The 17,596-nt window shown below is 48.4% G+C and overlaps 1 protein-coding gene across 2 annotated transcripts; it reads left to right on the top strand.

The window, feature by feature from the left end:
* Positions 1 to 1,840: 1,840 nt before the first annotated feature.
* Positions 1,841 to 15,047, top strand: LOC309337020 (uncharacterized protein). 2 transcript variants are annotated; one of them, XM_081853646.1, is made up of 6 exons: positions 1,841 to 2,101; positions 7,466 to 7,643; positions 7,822 to 7,935; positions 9,174 to 9,746; positions 13,455 to 13,535; positions 14,463 to 15,047. In XM_081853646.1, exons 2-6 carry the CDS (start codon positions 7,610 to 7,612, stop codon positions 14,903 to 14,905), a joined length of 1,245 nt encoding a protein of 414 aa, XP_081709772.1. In that variant the 5' UTR covers positions 1,841 to 2,101; positions 7,466 to 7,609; the 3' UTR covers positions 14,906 to 15,047. The 2 variants fall into 2 exon arrangements, with proteins under 2 accessions (XP_081709772.1, XP_081709773.1); XM_081853647.1 differs by lacking the exon at positions 1,841 to 2,101 and adding an exon at positions 6,810 to 7,050.
* The last annotated feature ends 2,549 nt before the right edge of the window (positions 15,048 to 17,596 follow it).

The raw sequence follows: 17,596 nt of genomic DNA, 5'->3' as shown, positions 1-17,596 counted from the left end.
TAGTGGGCCGGCCCACGGCTGAAAAATGGTGCTGATCCTTGTTCTAGATGGGCTACCTTCCCAGGCTGACGGCCCCATCGGTTCTACAGCACATGCAGAAGCCGCCTTCTTGACCATTGGACCCACTATTGATCTTATCCGCTCAATCCACCATCTTTGCATTCAGAAGTTCCTAACTCATGGAGGGTTTGAAACCCATTGGCTACCCTCACCTGGTTTACATGAACGGCAAGTCAAAGCCGTTCCAAGTGTGACTACTGTTGCACGCTGACTGATGTACATAATTTCAGCAAGCGAAGCCACGCCCCACCCCAGCACACAAATGAAGTGCAGGTGAAAGCTTCACCTGACAGGTATCTGTCTGGTTAGGTGCTGTTGAAGGTGTAGGATGGAAGGGAACAGGCGGAGGAACAGTCCTCAGCAATCCTACTAGTGCCGTTTGAATGCATGCTTATACAGAAGCCGAACTGCATTCAGTGGGGCTTACGCCCAGGTAAATGTGCAAAGGGCAGCAGCAATCCTGCACGTGTTTACTCAGAGGTAAACCCCACCAAGCGCCTTTGTAAGCATGTTTGGAATTGCAGCCTACAGCTGTCATCTTATACAGACATCCCAGAGACTAAATCACATTGAATTCAACGGGGCTGACTTCCGAGTAGTCATACATAGGCTTGCACGACAAATCTATTTCAAAATAAAATAAAAAAATTCCTTCCAGTAGCACCTTAAGGACCAACTGAGTTAGTTCTAGGTATGAGCTTTCGTGTGCATGCACACTTCTGAAGAAGTGTGCATGCACACGAAAGCTCATACCTAGAACTAACTCAGTTGGTCCTTAAGGTGCTACTGGAAGGAATTTTTTTATTTTGTTTTGACCATGGCAGACCAACACGGCTACCTATCTGTAACTGGAACTATGGAAGGCTATTTCAAAATGTTTGTTCATTCTTTTATTTTATGTACAGTGGTACCTTGGGTTACATACACTTCAGGTTACAGACTTCGCTAACCCAGAAACAGTGCTTCAGGTTAAGAACTTTGCTTCAGGATGAGAACAGAAATCGTGCTCCGGCGGCGCAGCAGCAGCAGCAGCAGGAGGAGGCCCCATTAGCTAAAGTGGTGCTTCAGGTTAAGAACAGTTTCAGGTTAAGAACGGACCTCCGGAACGAATTAAGTACTTAACCCGAGGTACCATTGTAATTTATACACTGCTTGATTGCAAAACAAACAAACAAAACACTCAAAGCACTTAACAAAACAAAACAGTAAAATTATCCATAAGGAAAACTAACAATATTTTTATTACATATTTTGTGTGGCTTTTTTCCTAAACTTTAATATTGTCTGTGTGAACCACCCTGAGATCTGCGAATGGATGGCTATATACAAAATAAATTTATAGAATAATTTAAAACTCCCCCCCCCCAAATTAAAAAATAGACTAAAAACGGATTAAAACTCCAAACATCTGCCGAAACAAAAGCGTTCCTTCCAGGCTCCATGAAGCCTCCAGGAACAAAATCACAACTTTAAAACAAAAACCAAAAAAAAAACCCCCACAATCAGCCATGCAAATTTGGCCGCTCAGCTCTCCGTAAAATATATATTTTGAAACCCTCATCGCATCGCCCCCCCCCCCGCCCCCATTCCAAGGCGTTGGTCTCCGCTTGCGCCTCTCGGCATCTGCACTACAAACACAAACCGGTTCCAAAACTAGTTCAGCTAGTCCGGGTCCGCTCTCTCCCAGGGAACTCTGGGAGTTGTAGTTCCGGCGGGGAACGGAGCGACTCCTGCGAAGAGAGGCGCCGCCTCTGGCCGAACTACAGTACCCGGGCTGCCTTGCAAGGGAAGCCACGACAGCTCCGAGTGCCTGGGTTCTTTTTTTCCATGTTTCCCCCGCTGGGTGCCGCGAAGTGTGTGGACGTGCTGGCGAGGCTCCTCCGCCTCCTTTCCTCGGAAGCAGCAGCAGCCGGAGCCATTGCAGCCGCGGGCGGCGAGGCTGCCTCCTCCTCCTCCTCCTCCTCCTCGCGTTGCAAACGCGCTCCGGGACCGCGGAGCCTTTGCAGACGCGTCACTTTTGCAGAAACCAAACACCCAGCAGGTAAGGGGGGGGGTAAAGAAGAAAAAGGTGCGTCTCTAGGACCTGGCCGGAGTTGGGCGAAGTGTGAGTCATTCTGGCAGGTCGGGGTGGCCCTGGAAGTGCATCAGAGTTTGGGGTGCGAGTGGACACCCCAGCTCCCGTGATCGCGCGTTCTCACGTGCTTTTTTTTTTTTTTTTGCTTCCGCGCTGTTCCTGCTTCTCTTGCAGATCTTGGGGTTTGGGAATGGGTGTGCGGTGTGCGGTGGATCGGGTGAGGAAACAGCAGCAAGTCCTCTGGACTTTGCAGAAAGAGAAATCCCACCCCCTAATAATGATTACTAGAAATCCAGAAACCCAGAATCACAAGAAGTGGAGAAGGCGATTAGGGAGCGGAGATCCCCCTCTTCCTGCCAAGAACGACTTGTTCGGGCTGGGGAAAGTAGGGTGGTGGTCTGTGCTGGTGGACGTTTTCCCTGGGGCTGTGTAAGCCGGGGGTGGAATTGGTGAAGTTCTGCTTGTGAAATAAGCGCAGCATGATGGAACTCAGTGGAACTTGTTTCTGAGATGACAGCAATAAACTGGTGAGAGGCTTGGGGGGGGGGGTGTTGTTCCTGTATATGCCTGCATAAATCCACCCGGATGAGGAAGAGAAGGTTGAGAAGTCCAGGGCAAGAAGCGAGGTGCTTCTGCCCCTGGTTTCTTCAAATTCCCTAAAGAAAATTGAGATCAGTACCGCCACTCTGTCCCCTTTCCTCACTGAAACTCCAGTGTCTTTCTCGTTTTTTTAGTCCTGGGGTCCTCAGTTGACACCCTCACCCCTGCCTTCCTCTGTGTGTGGCCTCAGCTGCACTATATTATTATTATTATTAATTAACTTATCTGTCCTTCACCCCATGGTTCCAGGGTGGGTTTCATTGTTAAAGCGCAATAGTAAAAACTTACAATCAAGAGGGGTGCTAAAAATAGACACCTCTAGTGTCAAAAGCTAGGATAAAGAGGTGTGTCTTCACAGCACTTTAAACAATCATGGCTTCCTCCCCCCCCAAAGAATTATGGGAGCTGTAGTTTGTTAAGGGTGCTGGAGCTACAATTTCAGAGTGGTTTAACAATCAGTTCTTCTTCCTAAGAACGTCTGTGAGCTTTAGCTCTGTGAGGAGAATAGGGGTCTCCTCTAACAGCTCTCAGCACCCGTAACAAGCTACAGCTCCCAGGATTTTTTAGGGGAAGCCATGACGGTTTTGTCTGGTATGATACTGCTTTATTATTATTATTATTATTATTATTATTATTATTATTATTATACCACCCTTCATCCAAAGATCTCAGGGCAATTCACAAGATAATGTATAGGGCCTGAGTTCTGATTTTTACTTTTATCACGTCACTACTTTAATTATGGGGACATGGGTGGCGCTGTGGGTTAAACCACAGAGCCTAGGACTTGCCAATCAGAAGGTCAGTGGTTCGAATCCCCGCAACGGGGTGAGCTCCTGTTGTTCGGTCCCTGCTCCTGCCAACCTAGCAGTTCCAAAGCACCTCAAAGTGCAAGTAGATAAATAGGTACCGCTCCGGCGGGAAGGTAAACAATGTTTCCGTGCACTGCTCTGGTTCACCAGAAACGGCTTAGTCATGCTGGCCACATGACCCGGAAGCTGTATGCCGGCTCCCTCGGCCAATAAAGCGAGATGAGCGCCGCAACCCCAGAGTCGGCCACGACTGGACCTAATGGTCAGGGGTCCCTTTACCTTTACCAGTGGCGTAGCGTGGGTTGTCAGCACCCGGGGCAAGGCAAATAATTTGCGCCCCCTAACCCGTGGATTTGCGCCCCCTAACCCGTGGATTTGCCCTAACCCCAGATGTTGCGCCCGGTGCGGCCGGCCCCCCCTGCACCCCCCACGCTACGCCACTGACCTTTACTTTAATTATTTACTTTTAAGAGAGAGTTGCTGGTGGCATGAGAGAGGCAGTGTTGTCCTGATGTGTGTGTGTGCATTGTTGGTTTCTTTTGCCCCACCAAAGAGCCTGGTCCAAATGGTTTTGAAGAGTCCGGAAGCTGTCCAAAAAACCTGCAGTGCTATTTGATCAGAGATGGTGGTGGAATAAGTGTGAACAGACACAACTGTCATGCTACGGGAGCCAACCCTGTTATGCCCCCAACCTTGGGGAGGGGGTGGGGAGAAACCCTCTCATTTAGACTGAGTCTGAAATTATTGTTCTGCTGGTCCTGCAGTAAACAGACCCCAGATACATTATGCTGCATTTGCTACTCTGATTTCCTTCTGTCTCGGGACAGTTTCCCAAGCGGTGGCTCTTATTTTTAAACAAACCAACAAAGCGTTTGGAATCTGGTTTCAGCCACCTTCCTCGCTAGGCAGACACGACTTGCCCACTGTTCTCCCCAAAGCATCAGGCAAGATTCCTAGCTCGGCTTCCAGTTAAGATCTCACCTGTTTTAAAGCCGCTGGACTGGTTGCCGGTTCATTTCCAGACTCGATTTAAGGTGCTCAAAATAGTGTTTAAAGCCCTAAATGCCTTAGCCTGGGAGAGGGCATTCTCTGTCGCAACCTCTGAGTCAGGCATAGGCAAACTACGACCCTCCAGATGTTTGGGACTGCAATTCCCATCATCCCTAGCTAAGAGGACCAGTGGTCAGGGATGATGGGAATTGTAGTCCCAAACATCTGGAGGGCCGGAGTTTGCCCATGCCTGCTCTGAGTTGTAGGGGTCTCTCCCCACAGAGTGGCACCTCTACCCTTGCTTTTGAGGTGTACATTTTTAGCGCCTGCCTTATTTTTGTGATGATAAAACTGTTTTAAATATTGCAGTTTGGTGTTGCAATTTCCCAGGACCTTAGGGTGAAGGGTGGGCAAAGAATAATAATATCAACCACAGAGACAGGCTCTCAGCACAGAAAATAACCTCTTTTGAAATTCAGAGGTGGCATCTTAGAGCGATCGTTGTTGCTCAATGTATACGTGCGGTCTCTTTCCCCAACCCCACCAGCTGGGATCTCTGTTCAAACTGGTTTTGCAGGTTTTAATGGTGCTTTTGACGCAGGACCCAGGAGGAAAAAACCACCCTGAAATTGCTGGGGTTGCGTGTCCCGGAAGGCTCAGAGCAGCTTCCGAAACCTGGTGTCCCTCTCAGGGGTGCTGTAGTTGCAGCATCCCTGTATTGTAGATCCTGTATGGAGCAGCGGGGTTAGGCTAGAGGACCTCTTAGGACCCCCTTCCACCGGAAAATTGCTGGAAGCTAGACAAGAACTTGGTTGTTTCTCTCCAACAAGAGCAGTAACAGGAAATGCCTGACTTCACCCAGACACAACTACGTAAATCCTGTGCCACCTAATGACTGCCAAACTACATAATGGCACATTATTAGCACATCAGGCAAATTAAGTGGCTCTTGGCAGCCCTTTTGGTTTCTGCCTTTGGCATGGTAGCCTGAAATTTATATATATACAGCGCATGAGTGTTTGTGTGACTGGCAGGCCGATGAGTCTAGTGGAGGGGAGGCTGGATGCCCAACTCCTAATTTCTGAGCTTGGGCTTCAGCCACAATGACGCTGGATCTATTTGCCAGGTTGTTGGGGCTACATTTTGGCTCCGGTGGGGCTAGAACTTGCCCTTCGTGGCCCAACTTTGACAAGTGGGCGGGGCAACCCACCTGACTGTCACCTGATGCCACAACTGGGGATCATTGGATCTGGACTGTTTTCACACACTAATGCCCCATTCTGTAGAAATCTATCAGTTATATTTTATCTGCACAATCGGAATGAACTTCTGGAGCCAAGATGCTTTTTCCGTGCAGCCTGAGAAGGAGCAGTCACCATTAAGAAAAAGAGGTTAGAATAGGCCAATATATATGTGTGGACTGTCGCAGGATCAAGTGACTTTCCTTCTTTAAGTTCTCAAAGCTCTTAGCCTAGCTCAAGGTTGTCATCTGAACTTGCCAGATGTTTAACTGATAATCAGCCATGGTCAGTCCAGGAGAAGATGGCAAGTGTGGCAGGAAGATTCAAGGACAATCAATATTATATTTTGGGAATGATTCATGTTCTTATGTAGCTGCATCATTTTATACTTTCTGGCTGCCCCATGATCATATTACAGGGGTGCCTTGCAAGACGAAATTAATCCGTTCCGTGAGGCTCTTCATATAGCGGTTTTTTCGTCTTGCGAAGCAAGCCCATTGACAGCTTAGCGGATTAGCGCTATTAGCGGTCTAGCGGCTTTTAGTGATCAGCTGTTAAGCGGCTTATCAGCGGAACAGCTGATAAGCGGCTTAGCAGCTTAGGAAAGGGGGGGGGAGGGGGAAAAAACCCGCAGGAACTCGCAAGACATTTTCATCTTGCGAAGCAAGCCCATAGGGAAATTTGTTTTGCGAAGCGCCTCCAAAACGGAAAACCCTTTCGTCTAGCGGGTTTTCCGTCTTGCGAGGCGTTCGTCTTGCGGGGCACCACTGTATAAAGCAGTTGTGTTCTATGTTATAAATCAAACGCCGCTAGAAGTTGTTGCATCCCCTTCCCCAATGTATTTCTTATCAGTAAAATATTTTGTGGAATATGCAAGCAATTTTTTATTCTGAAAGTGTGGCCCAGAGAAAAAAGTTTGAGAACCACTGGTCTAAAGCAACTAATATAAACAATGTGATAAACATCAATAGTTTAAAATGGCACCGATTCACAGTCAGTTACACCGGGTATAACAGAACGAGCTATCCAGAGCCAAAGGCTCCAGAAAAAAAGGACAAATTTTAAAGACAGATTTGAACATATGGAGTGAGGGGGCAATTCACCACTGCTTCCTGGAAGGTGATTCTAAGCATATGGAGCAGGAAAATGTAAAGGGCCAAGACATGCTAGAGAACAAGAAATTCTTGAATGAGTTAGAAGTGCAGACTCAGAAAAAACAACAGACAGGCTGAGCAGACTTTGGCTTCAACCATGTTGCAGCATTAGGTAAAAGGTAAAGGACCCCTGATAGTTAAGTCCAGTTGTGAATGACTCTGGGATTGCGGTACTTTACTGGCCGAGGGAGCCGACATTTGTCCACAGACAGTTTTTCCGGGTCATGTGGCCAGCATGACTAAGCCACTTCTGGTGAACCAGAGCAGCACATGGAAATGCCGTTTACCTTCCCGCCGGAGTGGTACCTATTTATCTACTTGCACTTTGACGTGCTTTCGAACTGCTAGGTTGGCAGGAGCAGGGACCGAGCAACGGAGCTCACCCCGTAGCGGGGATTCAAACCGCCGACATTCCGAATGGCAAGTCCTAGGCTCTGTGGTTTAGACCACAGCGCCACCCGCGTCCTACTGTTGCAGCATTGGGTGCTCCCAAATGATTCACCGTTTCCTCTGCTTTCCCCCTACATGTCACAGTTCCTTGGTCGAAACCGTGGGAGGAGGCATTTGGCCCCGTGTATTTCTCTGGATGGTGGTGACTCTTGAGCCCAACAGTGGTGGGACTTCATCAGGGAGCCGTTTTGGACCAGAACCAAATCGCTCTGCGCTGGGGGTGTGGTCATGCAGAACAACTTTGCAACGATGGCCTTGCTGGGTAAGTACTCCAAAGCCTGCCCCCTCCCTCCCTCCCTGCTCCACCCTCTATCCAGTAATGATAGAATTTATTTTATTGTGGACTGGGGTGAAGCAATGGAGAACATCTCCCTAGCCAATGATGGGTGGAATGGCCAACTGACCTGGGCCTTGCTGCTCTTCTGCTCCTTCCTGCGCAGGGTTGCCTGCTGACGAGCCAGAGCTGATCTGCAAGATTGAGTCTGAGGAAGAGCCGTGGATCCCAAGCGAGCAAGCCGCGAGAGGGAGGTGGATCCTGCCTGGAAGCAAGTTAGGTGAGGGGCCAACTCCACCTGGAAGGGCTAGCGCATGCCTTCTAACCAGGAAGTCTGCTCTCTTGCGCTATAGTTTTTATTAAACTTTTTTGCAATTTTATTAAACTGGTTTGCAATTTAGAATACTCATTTAAGCAAGCTTAAAATGTCAGTGGCTTCCCTTCTTCTCTTTCCATAGTTCATTTTGCATATCATAAATCCCTGCATATTTTACATAAACCAAACCATTCGGTATTCCTTTATTACATTCACCCAAACTTCTTTACACGGTTGAATTTATCTTAATGCTGCCAACGTTTTCAAGTATACACAATTCCCTCCCATACATTCAATAAACATTTTCCAGTCCTTAAACTTATGTTAGGTCTGCAAGTTGCACATTTTCCATCAGTTTAAGTTGCCATTCTTCTTTAGTTGGGACTTTGCTCGATTTCCATTTTGGGGCTAATGAAACACAAGCCGCAGTAGTCACATACATTAATAACCTTTTTTGACACCTGGGAATTTCCATCTGAATTATCCCCAACAAAAAAGACTCTGTTTTTTTTTTTTTAAGTACTTTAAAACACTTTTTTCAATTCATTATGAATTATTTCCCAATGCTCTTTTACCTTTTTACAGGTCCACCACATATGAAAGAACATTCCCTCAACCTCATTGCAAGGAAGTCTATTCTCCCTCTGTCTGCCCAGAGTTTGAGTGAGCAGGTTGTGCTCACTCAGCACTGAGGAAGATGCACCCTCCTCATTCAAAGCATCAAAGAAGAATCAAAGAATTGTGAAGTTTGAAGGAACCACGAGGGTCATCTAGTCCAACCCCATGCAATGCATGAATCTCTTGCCCAACGTGGGGCTCGAACCCACGACCCTGAGATTAACAGTCTCATGCTCTCCTGACTGAGCTATCCCAGGGGATTTTGTGCATTGTGTGCCTCAAGCCTGGCTGTACAGCAGAGTCCACTTGAGGAATGCTGAAAACCTTTTAGCTTCTTAGTGTCAGATCTAGTGCAGTCCTTATTTTTGTTGATACCCCCCTCTGTTTCAAGAGTTCAAAATTTTTTGTAATTGTGATGCTTCAGGACACACACGCAAAAAAAATAATTAAATATTCTCAGCTCTTTTCTCCCCACCCTGTTCTGTCTGATTTAACCTTTCTCTCTCTTTCTCTCTTCACCTCCCTCCCACTTGGCTTCACCTCCCTCCCACTTGGCTTCACCTCTCTCCCACTTGGCTTTCCAGCGGCTGAAACGCCTGAGCCTGCCATCGCCCCCTACAGGCAGTATCGCGGCACCACGTGGACCTACCCCGAGATCATAGACCTGCTGGTCATTTGGCGTGAGCGGGAGATCCAGCAGGAGCTGCAGCGGAGCCACCGGAACATCGAGACTTTCCAAGTGGTGGCCGGCAAGATGGCCCAGAGAGGCCACAAGCGCTCTGCCCTGGAGTGCCGCTCCAAGATCAAGACTCTGAAGAGGGACTACCGGATAGCTAAGGCCAACAACTCCCCGGGGAAAGGACATTTGGCCTGGCTCTTCTATGACCAGCTCGATCACCTATTGGCCAACGAGGCGGACGTCCCGCCCCCGGAGATGCTGCCCGCCTTGAGCCGCCGTGGGGCGTCTGTCGCCGACTCGATGTCTCAGTGCTCCACCGAGGAGGAAGCTGCGGCGGAGGGGGCCAAAACGGGCAGCCAGGAGATGCTGGCTCTAAGGACGCGGTTGCCTCCCCAAGTCCCCAGCCTGGGGGGCGGCTTCCCTGTACCGTACATAAAGGAGGAAGCCCCCGATGAAATGCCTGTGACGTCTCCCACGGGTCAGTGGCGGCATTTGGTGTCTGAGGAGAACCCTGTGGAATGAGGTTTTCGAAATAGCCTTTAAAAAGAAAGGAATCCTTGGGAGACAGTGTCTTTTGTTTTATTTTTGTGCGTTTAGATTCCGCCTTTTCTTCCAAGGAGGCTGAGGTAGCATACATGGTTGTCCTCCTCATTTAATCCCCCACAACAACCCTGCGAGGTAGGTTAGGCTGAGAGCCTGTAAGTAGTCCAAGGTCAAGGTCATTGAGCTTCGTGGCAGAGTGGGGATTTGAACCCGGGTCTCAGTGCTTTCCTTGTAGGGAAAAAAGTGCCGGTTCTCACCATGAAGTCGTTGCAGTAAATGCAACAATTTTAGTCAGTTCTTTTTGTCTAGGGAAAAGGTGCCAGTTCGGCGCTGTAGTCTAAACCGCTGAGCCCCTTGGGCCCACCGATCAGAAGATTGGGAGTTCAAATTCCTGCGACAGGGTGAGCTCCCGTTGCTCTGTTCCAGCACCTGCCAACCTAGCAGTTCGAAAGCACACCAGTGCAAGTAGATAAATAGGTACTGCTGCAGCAGGAAGGTAAACGGAGTTTCCGTACGCTCTGGTTTCTGTCAGTGTCCCATTGCACCAGAAGCGGTTTAGTCCTGCTGGCTACATAACCTGGAAAGCTGTCTGTGGACAAACACCGGCTCCCTCGGCCTGAAAGCGAGATGAGCGCCACAACCCCATAGTCATCTTGGACTGGACTTAACTGTCCAGGGGTCCTTTAGCTTTACCCTTGAGTACCCCCAGGGGAAAAAAGCATGGCCTGGTCTCCCAGGTGTTAGTCTGACACTTTACCACCTGTATCACTACACTGGCTTTAGTGTGTGTTCCACCTTTCACCCAAGAAGCGCTGATATCCAATGCTGGAATTAGAGGCGTTAAATAACCTGTCCTACACTGAGTTTTGGATGCTAATAGCTGAAATTCCTTCATTGTTCAGGAATCCTCCTAACTCTGTGATTCTGCAAGCATGGCTAACTTTGGCTATCAATAATGATGATGATAATAATAATAATAATAATAATAATAATAATTCATTTATATCCCGCACATCTGGCTGGGTTGCCCAAGCCACTCTAGGCGGCTTCCAAGACATAAAAACATTAAAACATCAAACGTTAATAGTAACAATCTGATCCAATATAAAAGTCGCAATAACTTTAAAATAAACAACTTCTATCAAACAAAGCAACGTTCAGCAATCCATCAGAATCTAATAGTAAAACAGTAAAATAAAATATCAGCAAATAGTAATTAAACAGTCCAACCACAATAAAGAATTACCAATCTGCAATCAATAAAAGTAACAGCAAAATACCACAAAACATACAAAAACCATGTAAAAGGATCAAATTGAGAAACTAAGAAGCACAACATAAAACTGTATTAAAAAAATATCCCTGAACTCCTCACTTCCCAGCTGCTGCTGCTGCTGCTGCTGCTGTTGTTCTCAAAGTTATAGCCTGGTAAGGCTGGGTGGGGACAGACAGGTGGAAAAGCCATTGCCTGATGAGGAACAGAAAGTCTCTCTCTCTCTCCTAAGCACTTTTGCACCATAAGGGTAAATAAAAGTGGCCCGTTGTTGCTGTGAAAGGTCAAAGCTACTGTGGCATTTGGAAGGCTAAATCCATTTACCGTGGCATAATTGCTGCTTTTGCAGCATACATCTAGTTAAACAGTCCAAAGCCTGCGAAAAAAGTGGAATAACTTGGTCTTCAACATGCCGCAGGACTCCAGAGAGCCACTGTGGGGTAGTGGTTAGGAAGGCAGGCCGTGATGGGAGACGGCAGGGTTCAAATCCCCAGGAAGCTCACGAAGTTTTTGCGAAGATAAAATTGAGAGTTGGGGTGACAACCATGTGCTGCCTGGAGCTCCTTGAAGAAAAGTAGGGGGAGGTGTATATATCCTCCTCTCCTTTGCTGCACTCGTTATAAGCATGTAGATCCAAGCAGATGATTTTGTGTCACTGTGCCTCTTGGCTGTCATCCCTCTCCCATAATGCACTGCTGCTTGGCCAGTGTGTTGCTGGTGGTGCACATTAGCTACCATGAGATGTACAGGGACGTGGGTGGCACTGTGGTCTAAACCACTGAGCCTCTTGGGCTTGCCGATCGGAAGGTCGGCAGTTCGAATCCCCACGACAGGGTGAGCTCCCGTTGCTCTGTCCCAGCTAATTCCAACCTAGCAGTTCGAAAGCACACCAGTGCAAGTAGATAAATTGGTATTGCTGTGGCGGGATGGTAAACAGCATTTCCGTACGCTCTGGTTTCTGTCATGGTGTCCTGTTGCGCCAAAAGCGGTTTAGTCCTGCTGGCCACATGACCTGAAAAGCTGTCTGCGGACAAACGCCAGCTCCCTCGGCCTGAAAGCGAGATGAGCGCCGCAACCCCAGAGTCGCCTTTCACTGGACTTAACTGTCCAGGGGTCCTTTACCTTTTACCATGAGATGTAGTGACAGCCGGCCAGCTTAGACAGGTTCACTGGAGAAATTTGCGGAGGATTAAAAAACACACCAGTGACTGCCTGCCACAATGGCTCCATAATACCTCCAGCGTTACAGACCGTGAGTCATATCCAAAGTAGCGATAAAACCTTGCAAGAGAAGAGCTACTTCCACTTGCGCAGTGAGACTTCCCATCCCCCACAGTGTGCTCCCTAAATCTGTTCTGGGGTTGCCTCCGAGCCTCCAAAGCAGATTTGGGGAGGGCATGAAGCACATGCTCTGCAGGAGGCGAGGGGGAGCAAGTCCTCTTGCATCAGAGCATGTCCTTCCTCTCATGCAGTTATTTAGTTATAAAGGAACGCAGGTGGTGCTGTGGTCTAAACCACTGAGCCTCTTGGGCGTGCTGATCAGAAGGTTGACGGTTCAAATCCCCACGACGGAGTGAGCTCCTGTTGCTCTGTCCCAGCTCCTGCCAACCTAGCTGTTCAAAAGCATGCCAGTGCAAGTAGATAAATAGGTACCACTGCAGCAGGAAGGCGAACGGTGTTTCCATGCGCTCTGGCTTCCGTCAGGGTGTTTCATTGCACCAGAAGCGGTTTAGACCTGCTGACCACATGACCTGGAAAGCTGTCTGCGGACAAACGTTGGCTCCCTCAGCCTGAAAGCAAGATGAGTGCCACAACCCCATAATTGCCTTTGAATGGACTTAACTGTCCAGGGGTCCTGTACCTTTTTACCTTATTTAGTTATGGGATGTTTAGTCAGAATCTCCTTTCTTGTAACTTGAATCAGTGGTTTTGGTCCTACCCTCTAAAGCGGCAGCAAAACAAGCTTGCTCCATCCTCCAGGCGGCAGCCCTTGAGATATTTGAAGATGGATATCCTGTCTCCTCTCTTGCAGGCTAAACCGGTCCTTCATAAGTCTTGGTTGTCTTTAGCTCCCAGCATAGTGCTTGAAGACAAGACTGTTACGTTCTTGAACTTGATAATCAAAATGCAAGGGCTGGGTTAATGCTCAAGGGATTGCGGTGTGTTTTGTATCTGATGATCATTTCATTCTTAGGCTTTCTGCATTCACACATCTGCCCCCAAGCATTTCCTCAGTCCATTCTGCACAACAATATGCATACATTGTGGTTTTTGATACGATAGACCAGAAGCAGAGGGGGGCTAGGGCTGTTGCTGTGGACGAAGGCCAGCTATGCTCCTGAAATTAATCGGTGTTCTGTCTTTCTTCAGGAACAGCAGAAACCAGCAGTCCAGCTCCACCTTTGCTGTCTCCTCCCTGCGATAAACCGGGCAGCTCTGCCTCAACAGTAGGTAAGAACAGAACAAAACAAGCAGATAAGAACTGCCAATTCATGAGGTTCATCCTTTGAATGTCTGGATGTAAAGTAGATGCTCGCCCGGGGCAAGGAAGAATCCTTTCTAATAGGTGGAGTTACGTTAATAGGAAGCCTTATTAATTTATGAATCACTTTTTACATACTGTCTCAAGGCAATTGGCAGGCAGGCCACAGAAGGAGCGGAACACACACAAACACACAAAAAAGCTTTTAAAAGCAGCACCAAAAACCAAGTTGATGTTTTCATTTTGTTTTGTTAAACCTAAGGCCGTTTCTTCCATGTGGAGAACTGTGTCAAAACAAATTCGTCTTCAGTGTTTCCAGAAATGTCATTCATTTCCAGAAAGTACTGATAGCGAGCACTTGTCTCATGTCAACAGGGACGCTGTTTGAGGGAACAGCCTTGCAAGTTGGTCTGCAAACTTCACTCGCCCATGGTCATCTGCAGGAGCTTGCCGGGCCACACAAAACTATCTTAGTTATTTGTGGCCCACAAGCCAAAGCATAACTCTTCCCTGTTGAGTTACCAGGATGCATTTTTCTTTCTTGCCACAAGCAACCAGACAGGTAGGTACCAACAAGCCGACTTGCAAGGGATGGATAGGAGCCAACACGTTTGTCTTTCCTTCGCACTGTGGCTCAGTTGAACCAACCCATGGTAGAGAGCGCTTACAAATCATTTTTTTTAAAAAAATCAAGCTATACCAAAAAATGACACAACACAAAAGGAAAGTAAGAGGAGGAGGAAGGAGGAAGAGGGGGAAAAGCAAACTCACGCACTGCTTCTTAAAGTTAACGCTGAAAATCCGAATCATGTTGACTCAGAAAGTCCCACTTTGTTTGATGGGACTTGCTGTTGAGGAAGTGAGTTCTAAGCATAATTTTGTTTCGTTCTTTTCAGACGGGGCCATAACCCCCTCCCCAAGTCCCTTGCCCGACCCCACCAGGTCGTACGCCGCAGAGCGCCTCGCCAACATCCGGAAGCGGAAGAGGAAAAACAGGCAAGATCTGGCGCTGGAAATCACCCATGCGGCCGACAGAAGGGTGCAGGCAGCCACCGACCGGATCCTGGCAGCCCTGGGCGAGTACACGAAGGCCGATCTGGAGGAGCGGGAGCGGGACCGCGTGGACACTGAACAGATCATTGCACTCATGAACCGCCAGACGGAACTGCTAGAGTCACTCGTGCGAAAGCAGGCAGAGGCACAGGCTCCCCCGGCCCCGGCCTTAACCCGGCAGGCCCGTTTACCGCGGCTCGGGCAGCCTGGTCACACGGCAGACGCTTCTCCCTTGCGCTTGGGGTCCACCAGGCGGTCCATGGCGAGGGCGAGGTACCGGAGGTGACTCCCGAGACGGCTGTGGCAGCGGTGTGGCTGTGGCGACGCTCTTTGGCTGGAGTTCCGTTAGCGTGCAGGACATCCGGGCTGCGTTTGTAATGGGTTGTAATTTTCTTTTTCAGGAATTTAAAAAACCTTTTTGCAATTAATGATTTTGGCTGGCCAGTTGTGTAATTACGAAGAGGGGGGGGGGATAAAAGTTGGAGGGTGGGGTTCTTCCCCCCCCCTCTCCTTTCTTTCCCCACATTACTAGTTCTGGTAAATAAGGGGTGGGAGAAAAATGTTGTAGCACAGAGACTCATGTGCCACTCAACACAAAACCATTTTGTGCCATCTTATTTCTCTCTATATGTATACACACAAACACACACACATAGATATAGATATAGATATAGATATATATGTCACATATCTGGGACCTTAGGGTGAAGGGTTTTTGTCGGCATCTGTCTGTCTCAGAAGACAACGGAGAAGCGCGCCTTTTGGGGTGAAGCCAAACTGTTGGAGAGTCACAGCACCTACTGTGGCTGTAGAGGCCAATACAGGAGAGACATGTTTTGTTGCAGCTGGGGCAGATGAAGACACCCGGTTGTTCTGCTGCCAATGCACCATGGCGCATCTTCTCTCTACAGGCCCTGTCTGTCTCCAGGCACATTTTTACAATGACGGATGGCCTGGAGACCATGGATAGGGAAAAGTTGGTGGCAGCGTCTTCTGTGACATTGCAAAGGATCTCAGATGCACCTCTTGGTGAACACAAAATACAGAATAAAGCAGGGACAAAATAGGCCCCTCCCACAATCTGTCTGAGTGGTTGGGAGCCAACATATATAAACCTACAGGCAATGTCTTCAATGTATGGTTCCCTTATTCTGCTTCTACTGTATGCAGGAAGTTGTAAGCCCCATGCTGGAAAATGACTTACTAGGATAGGTTAAAAGAATAGGCTGGCATTTGAAAAAACACGCAGCCATTGGCTAAGCTGCTGCAACATCATGGAATGTTGTCGAGTATTCTAAGTGCAGAAGGGGAAGTGATAGCTAACATACTGTTGACAAATCGCTTGGGAAGGAAATGAAGAATGGATTTGGCTGGAAGAAAACTCCACGTATGTGTGTGTTGAAAAGAGGGGTGGCGGTGTTAGAACTGGGGGATGGAAGGGAGCCCAGAGGATGGAAGGATAAAGAGCAGGGTGGCTGAAAGATGGAGGCAAAAGCAAACAATAATGGATAAGAGCGCAATGGGTCGGTGCAAATGGATGTTAACCAGAAAGTTGGTGTTTCGAGCCCACCCAGGGATGGCTGTGCGCAGGATTCCTGCATTGCAGGGGGTGGGCTAGATGACCCATGGGGTACCTTCCAGCTTTTATGAGTCTATGGGGGGGGGGAGAAGAAGATGACACTGGGAGGCAGGGTTGAGCAAGGTTGCTGCGGACAAGAAGGAGGATGAACAAGGCAAGAAGACGGGTTCTGGGATGGCCTTTCTCTGGGGTCAGCAAACTTTTTCAGCAGGGGGCTGGTCTACTGTCCCTCAGACCTTGTGGAGGGCCGGACTATCTTTTTTTTGGGGGGGGGGGAGAACGAATTCCTATGTCCCACAAATAACCCAGAGATGCATTTTAAATATAAGGACACATTTTACTCATGTAAAAACACGCTGATTCCCGGACCGTCCACGGGCCGGATTGAGAAGGCGATTGGGCCGGATTCGGCCCCTGGGCCTTAGTTTGCCTACCCATGGCCTTTCTGCAAGCTTCTGGTTAGGGGTGGTGCTACGTCAGAGAAGTAGTAGATTTGTCCTTTGCAGAAGAGTTTGGAGGTGGCGGTGGTGAAGAGACCTTGTCAGACGGTCTGCCTGGCTGGGTCTGTTTACGTGAAGAGGGCTCTTGTTGACACACCCGCCTCTTCTTTGAGAATGGCCTGGAGCATCTTTTGTTTTCTGGGATGCAAGAACCAGCTGTTTCTACCTAGACACGTTATAACAAACAGGCTCCACATTATTATTGGGGGGCTCAAATAATAATAATATAATATAATAATAATAATTTATTATGAGTTTCCCCAGCCACTCTGGGCGGCTCCCAATCAAGTGTTAAAAACAATACAGCGTTAAATATTAAAACCTCCCCGAGTATTCAGATGTCTTTTAAAGATAGGATAGCTGCTTATTTCCTTCACATCTGAAGGGAGGATGTTCCACAGGGCGGGCACCACTACCGAGAAGGCCCTCTGTCTGGTTCCCTGTAACCTCACTTCTCGCAATGAGGGAACTGCCAGAAGGCCCTCGGCGCTGGATCTCAGTGTCCGGGCTGAACAATGGGGGTGGAGACGCTCCTTCAGGTATACAGGACCGAGGCCGTTTAGGGCTTTAAATGTCAACAGCAACACTTTGAATTGTGCTCGGAAACGTACTGGGAGCCAATGGAGATCTCTCAGAACCGGTGTTATGTGGTCCCGGCGGGCACTCCCAGTCACCAGTCTAGCTGCCACATTCTGGATTAATTGCAGTTTCCGAGTCACCTTCAAAGGTAGCCCGACCATACAATGAACCATGCAGACCCAAACAACCCCGCCCTCCTTCCTTGGTATCATTTCCCTTCTAAGTATTTCTGCAGAAGCATTTCTGTACTGGAAATTCAGACACAAAGATTCACATCCCCCACGGCTGCCAGATGAACATGGCACTACAAGACCCATCA

The sequence above is a fragment of the Podarcis erhardii genome (assembly GCF_964252035.2).
Source record: "Podarcis erhardii genome assembly, chromosome: 2".
NCBI classification, from domain to species: domain Eukaryota; kingdom Metazoa; phylum Chordata; class Lepidosauria; order Squamata; family Lacertidae; genus Podarcis; species Podarcis erhardii.
This window is presented reverse-complemented; position numbering and strand designations above follow the sequence as displayed.

What these genes read in the sequence shown, in the direction of transcription:
- LOC309337020 (XM_081853646.1), top strand. Translation starts at nt 7,610, where the DNA reads ATGCAGAACAACTTTGCAACGATGGCCTTGCTGG. An exon ending in CCTGCCTGGAAGCAAGTTAG is followed by an intron (nt 7,936 to 9,173) that starts GTGAGGGGCCAA and finishes TTGGCTTTCCAG; the next exon opens with CGGCTGAAACGCCTGAGCCT. An exon ending in GCCTGTGACGTCTCCCACGG is followed by an intron (nt 9,747 to 13,454) that starts GTCAGTGGCGGC and finishes GTCTTTCTTCAG; the next exon opens with GAACAGCAGAAACCAGCAGT.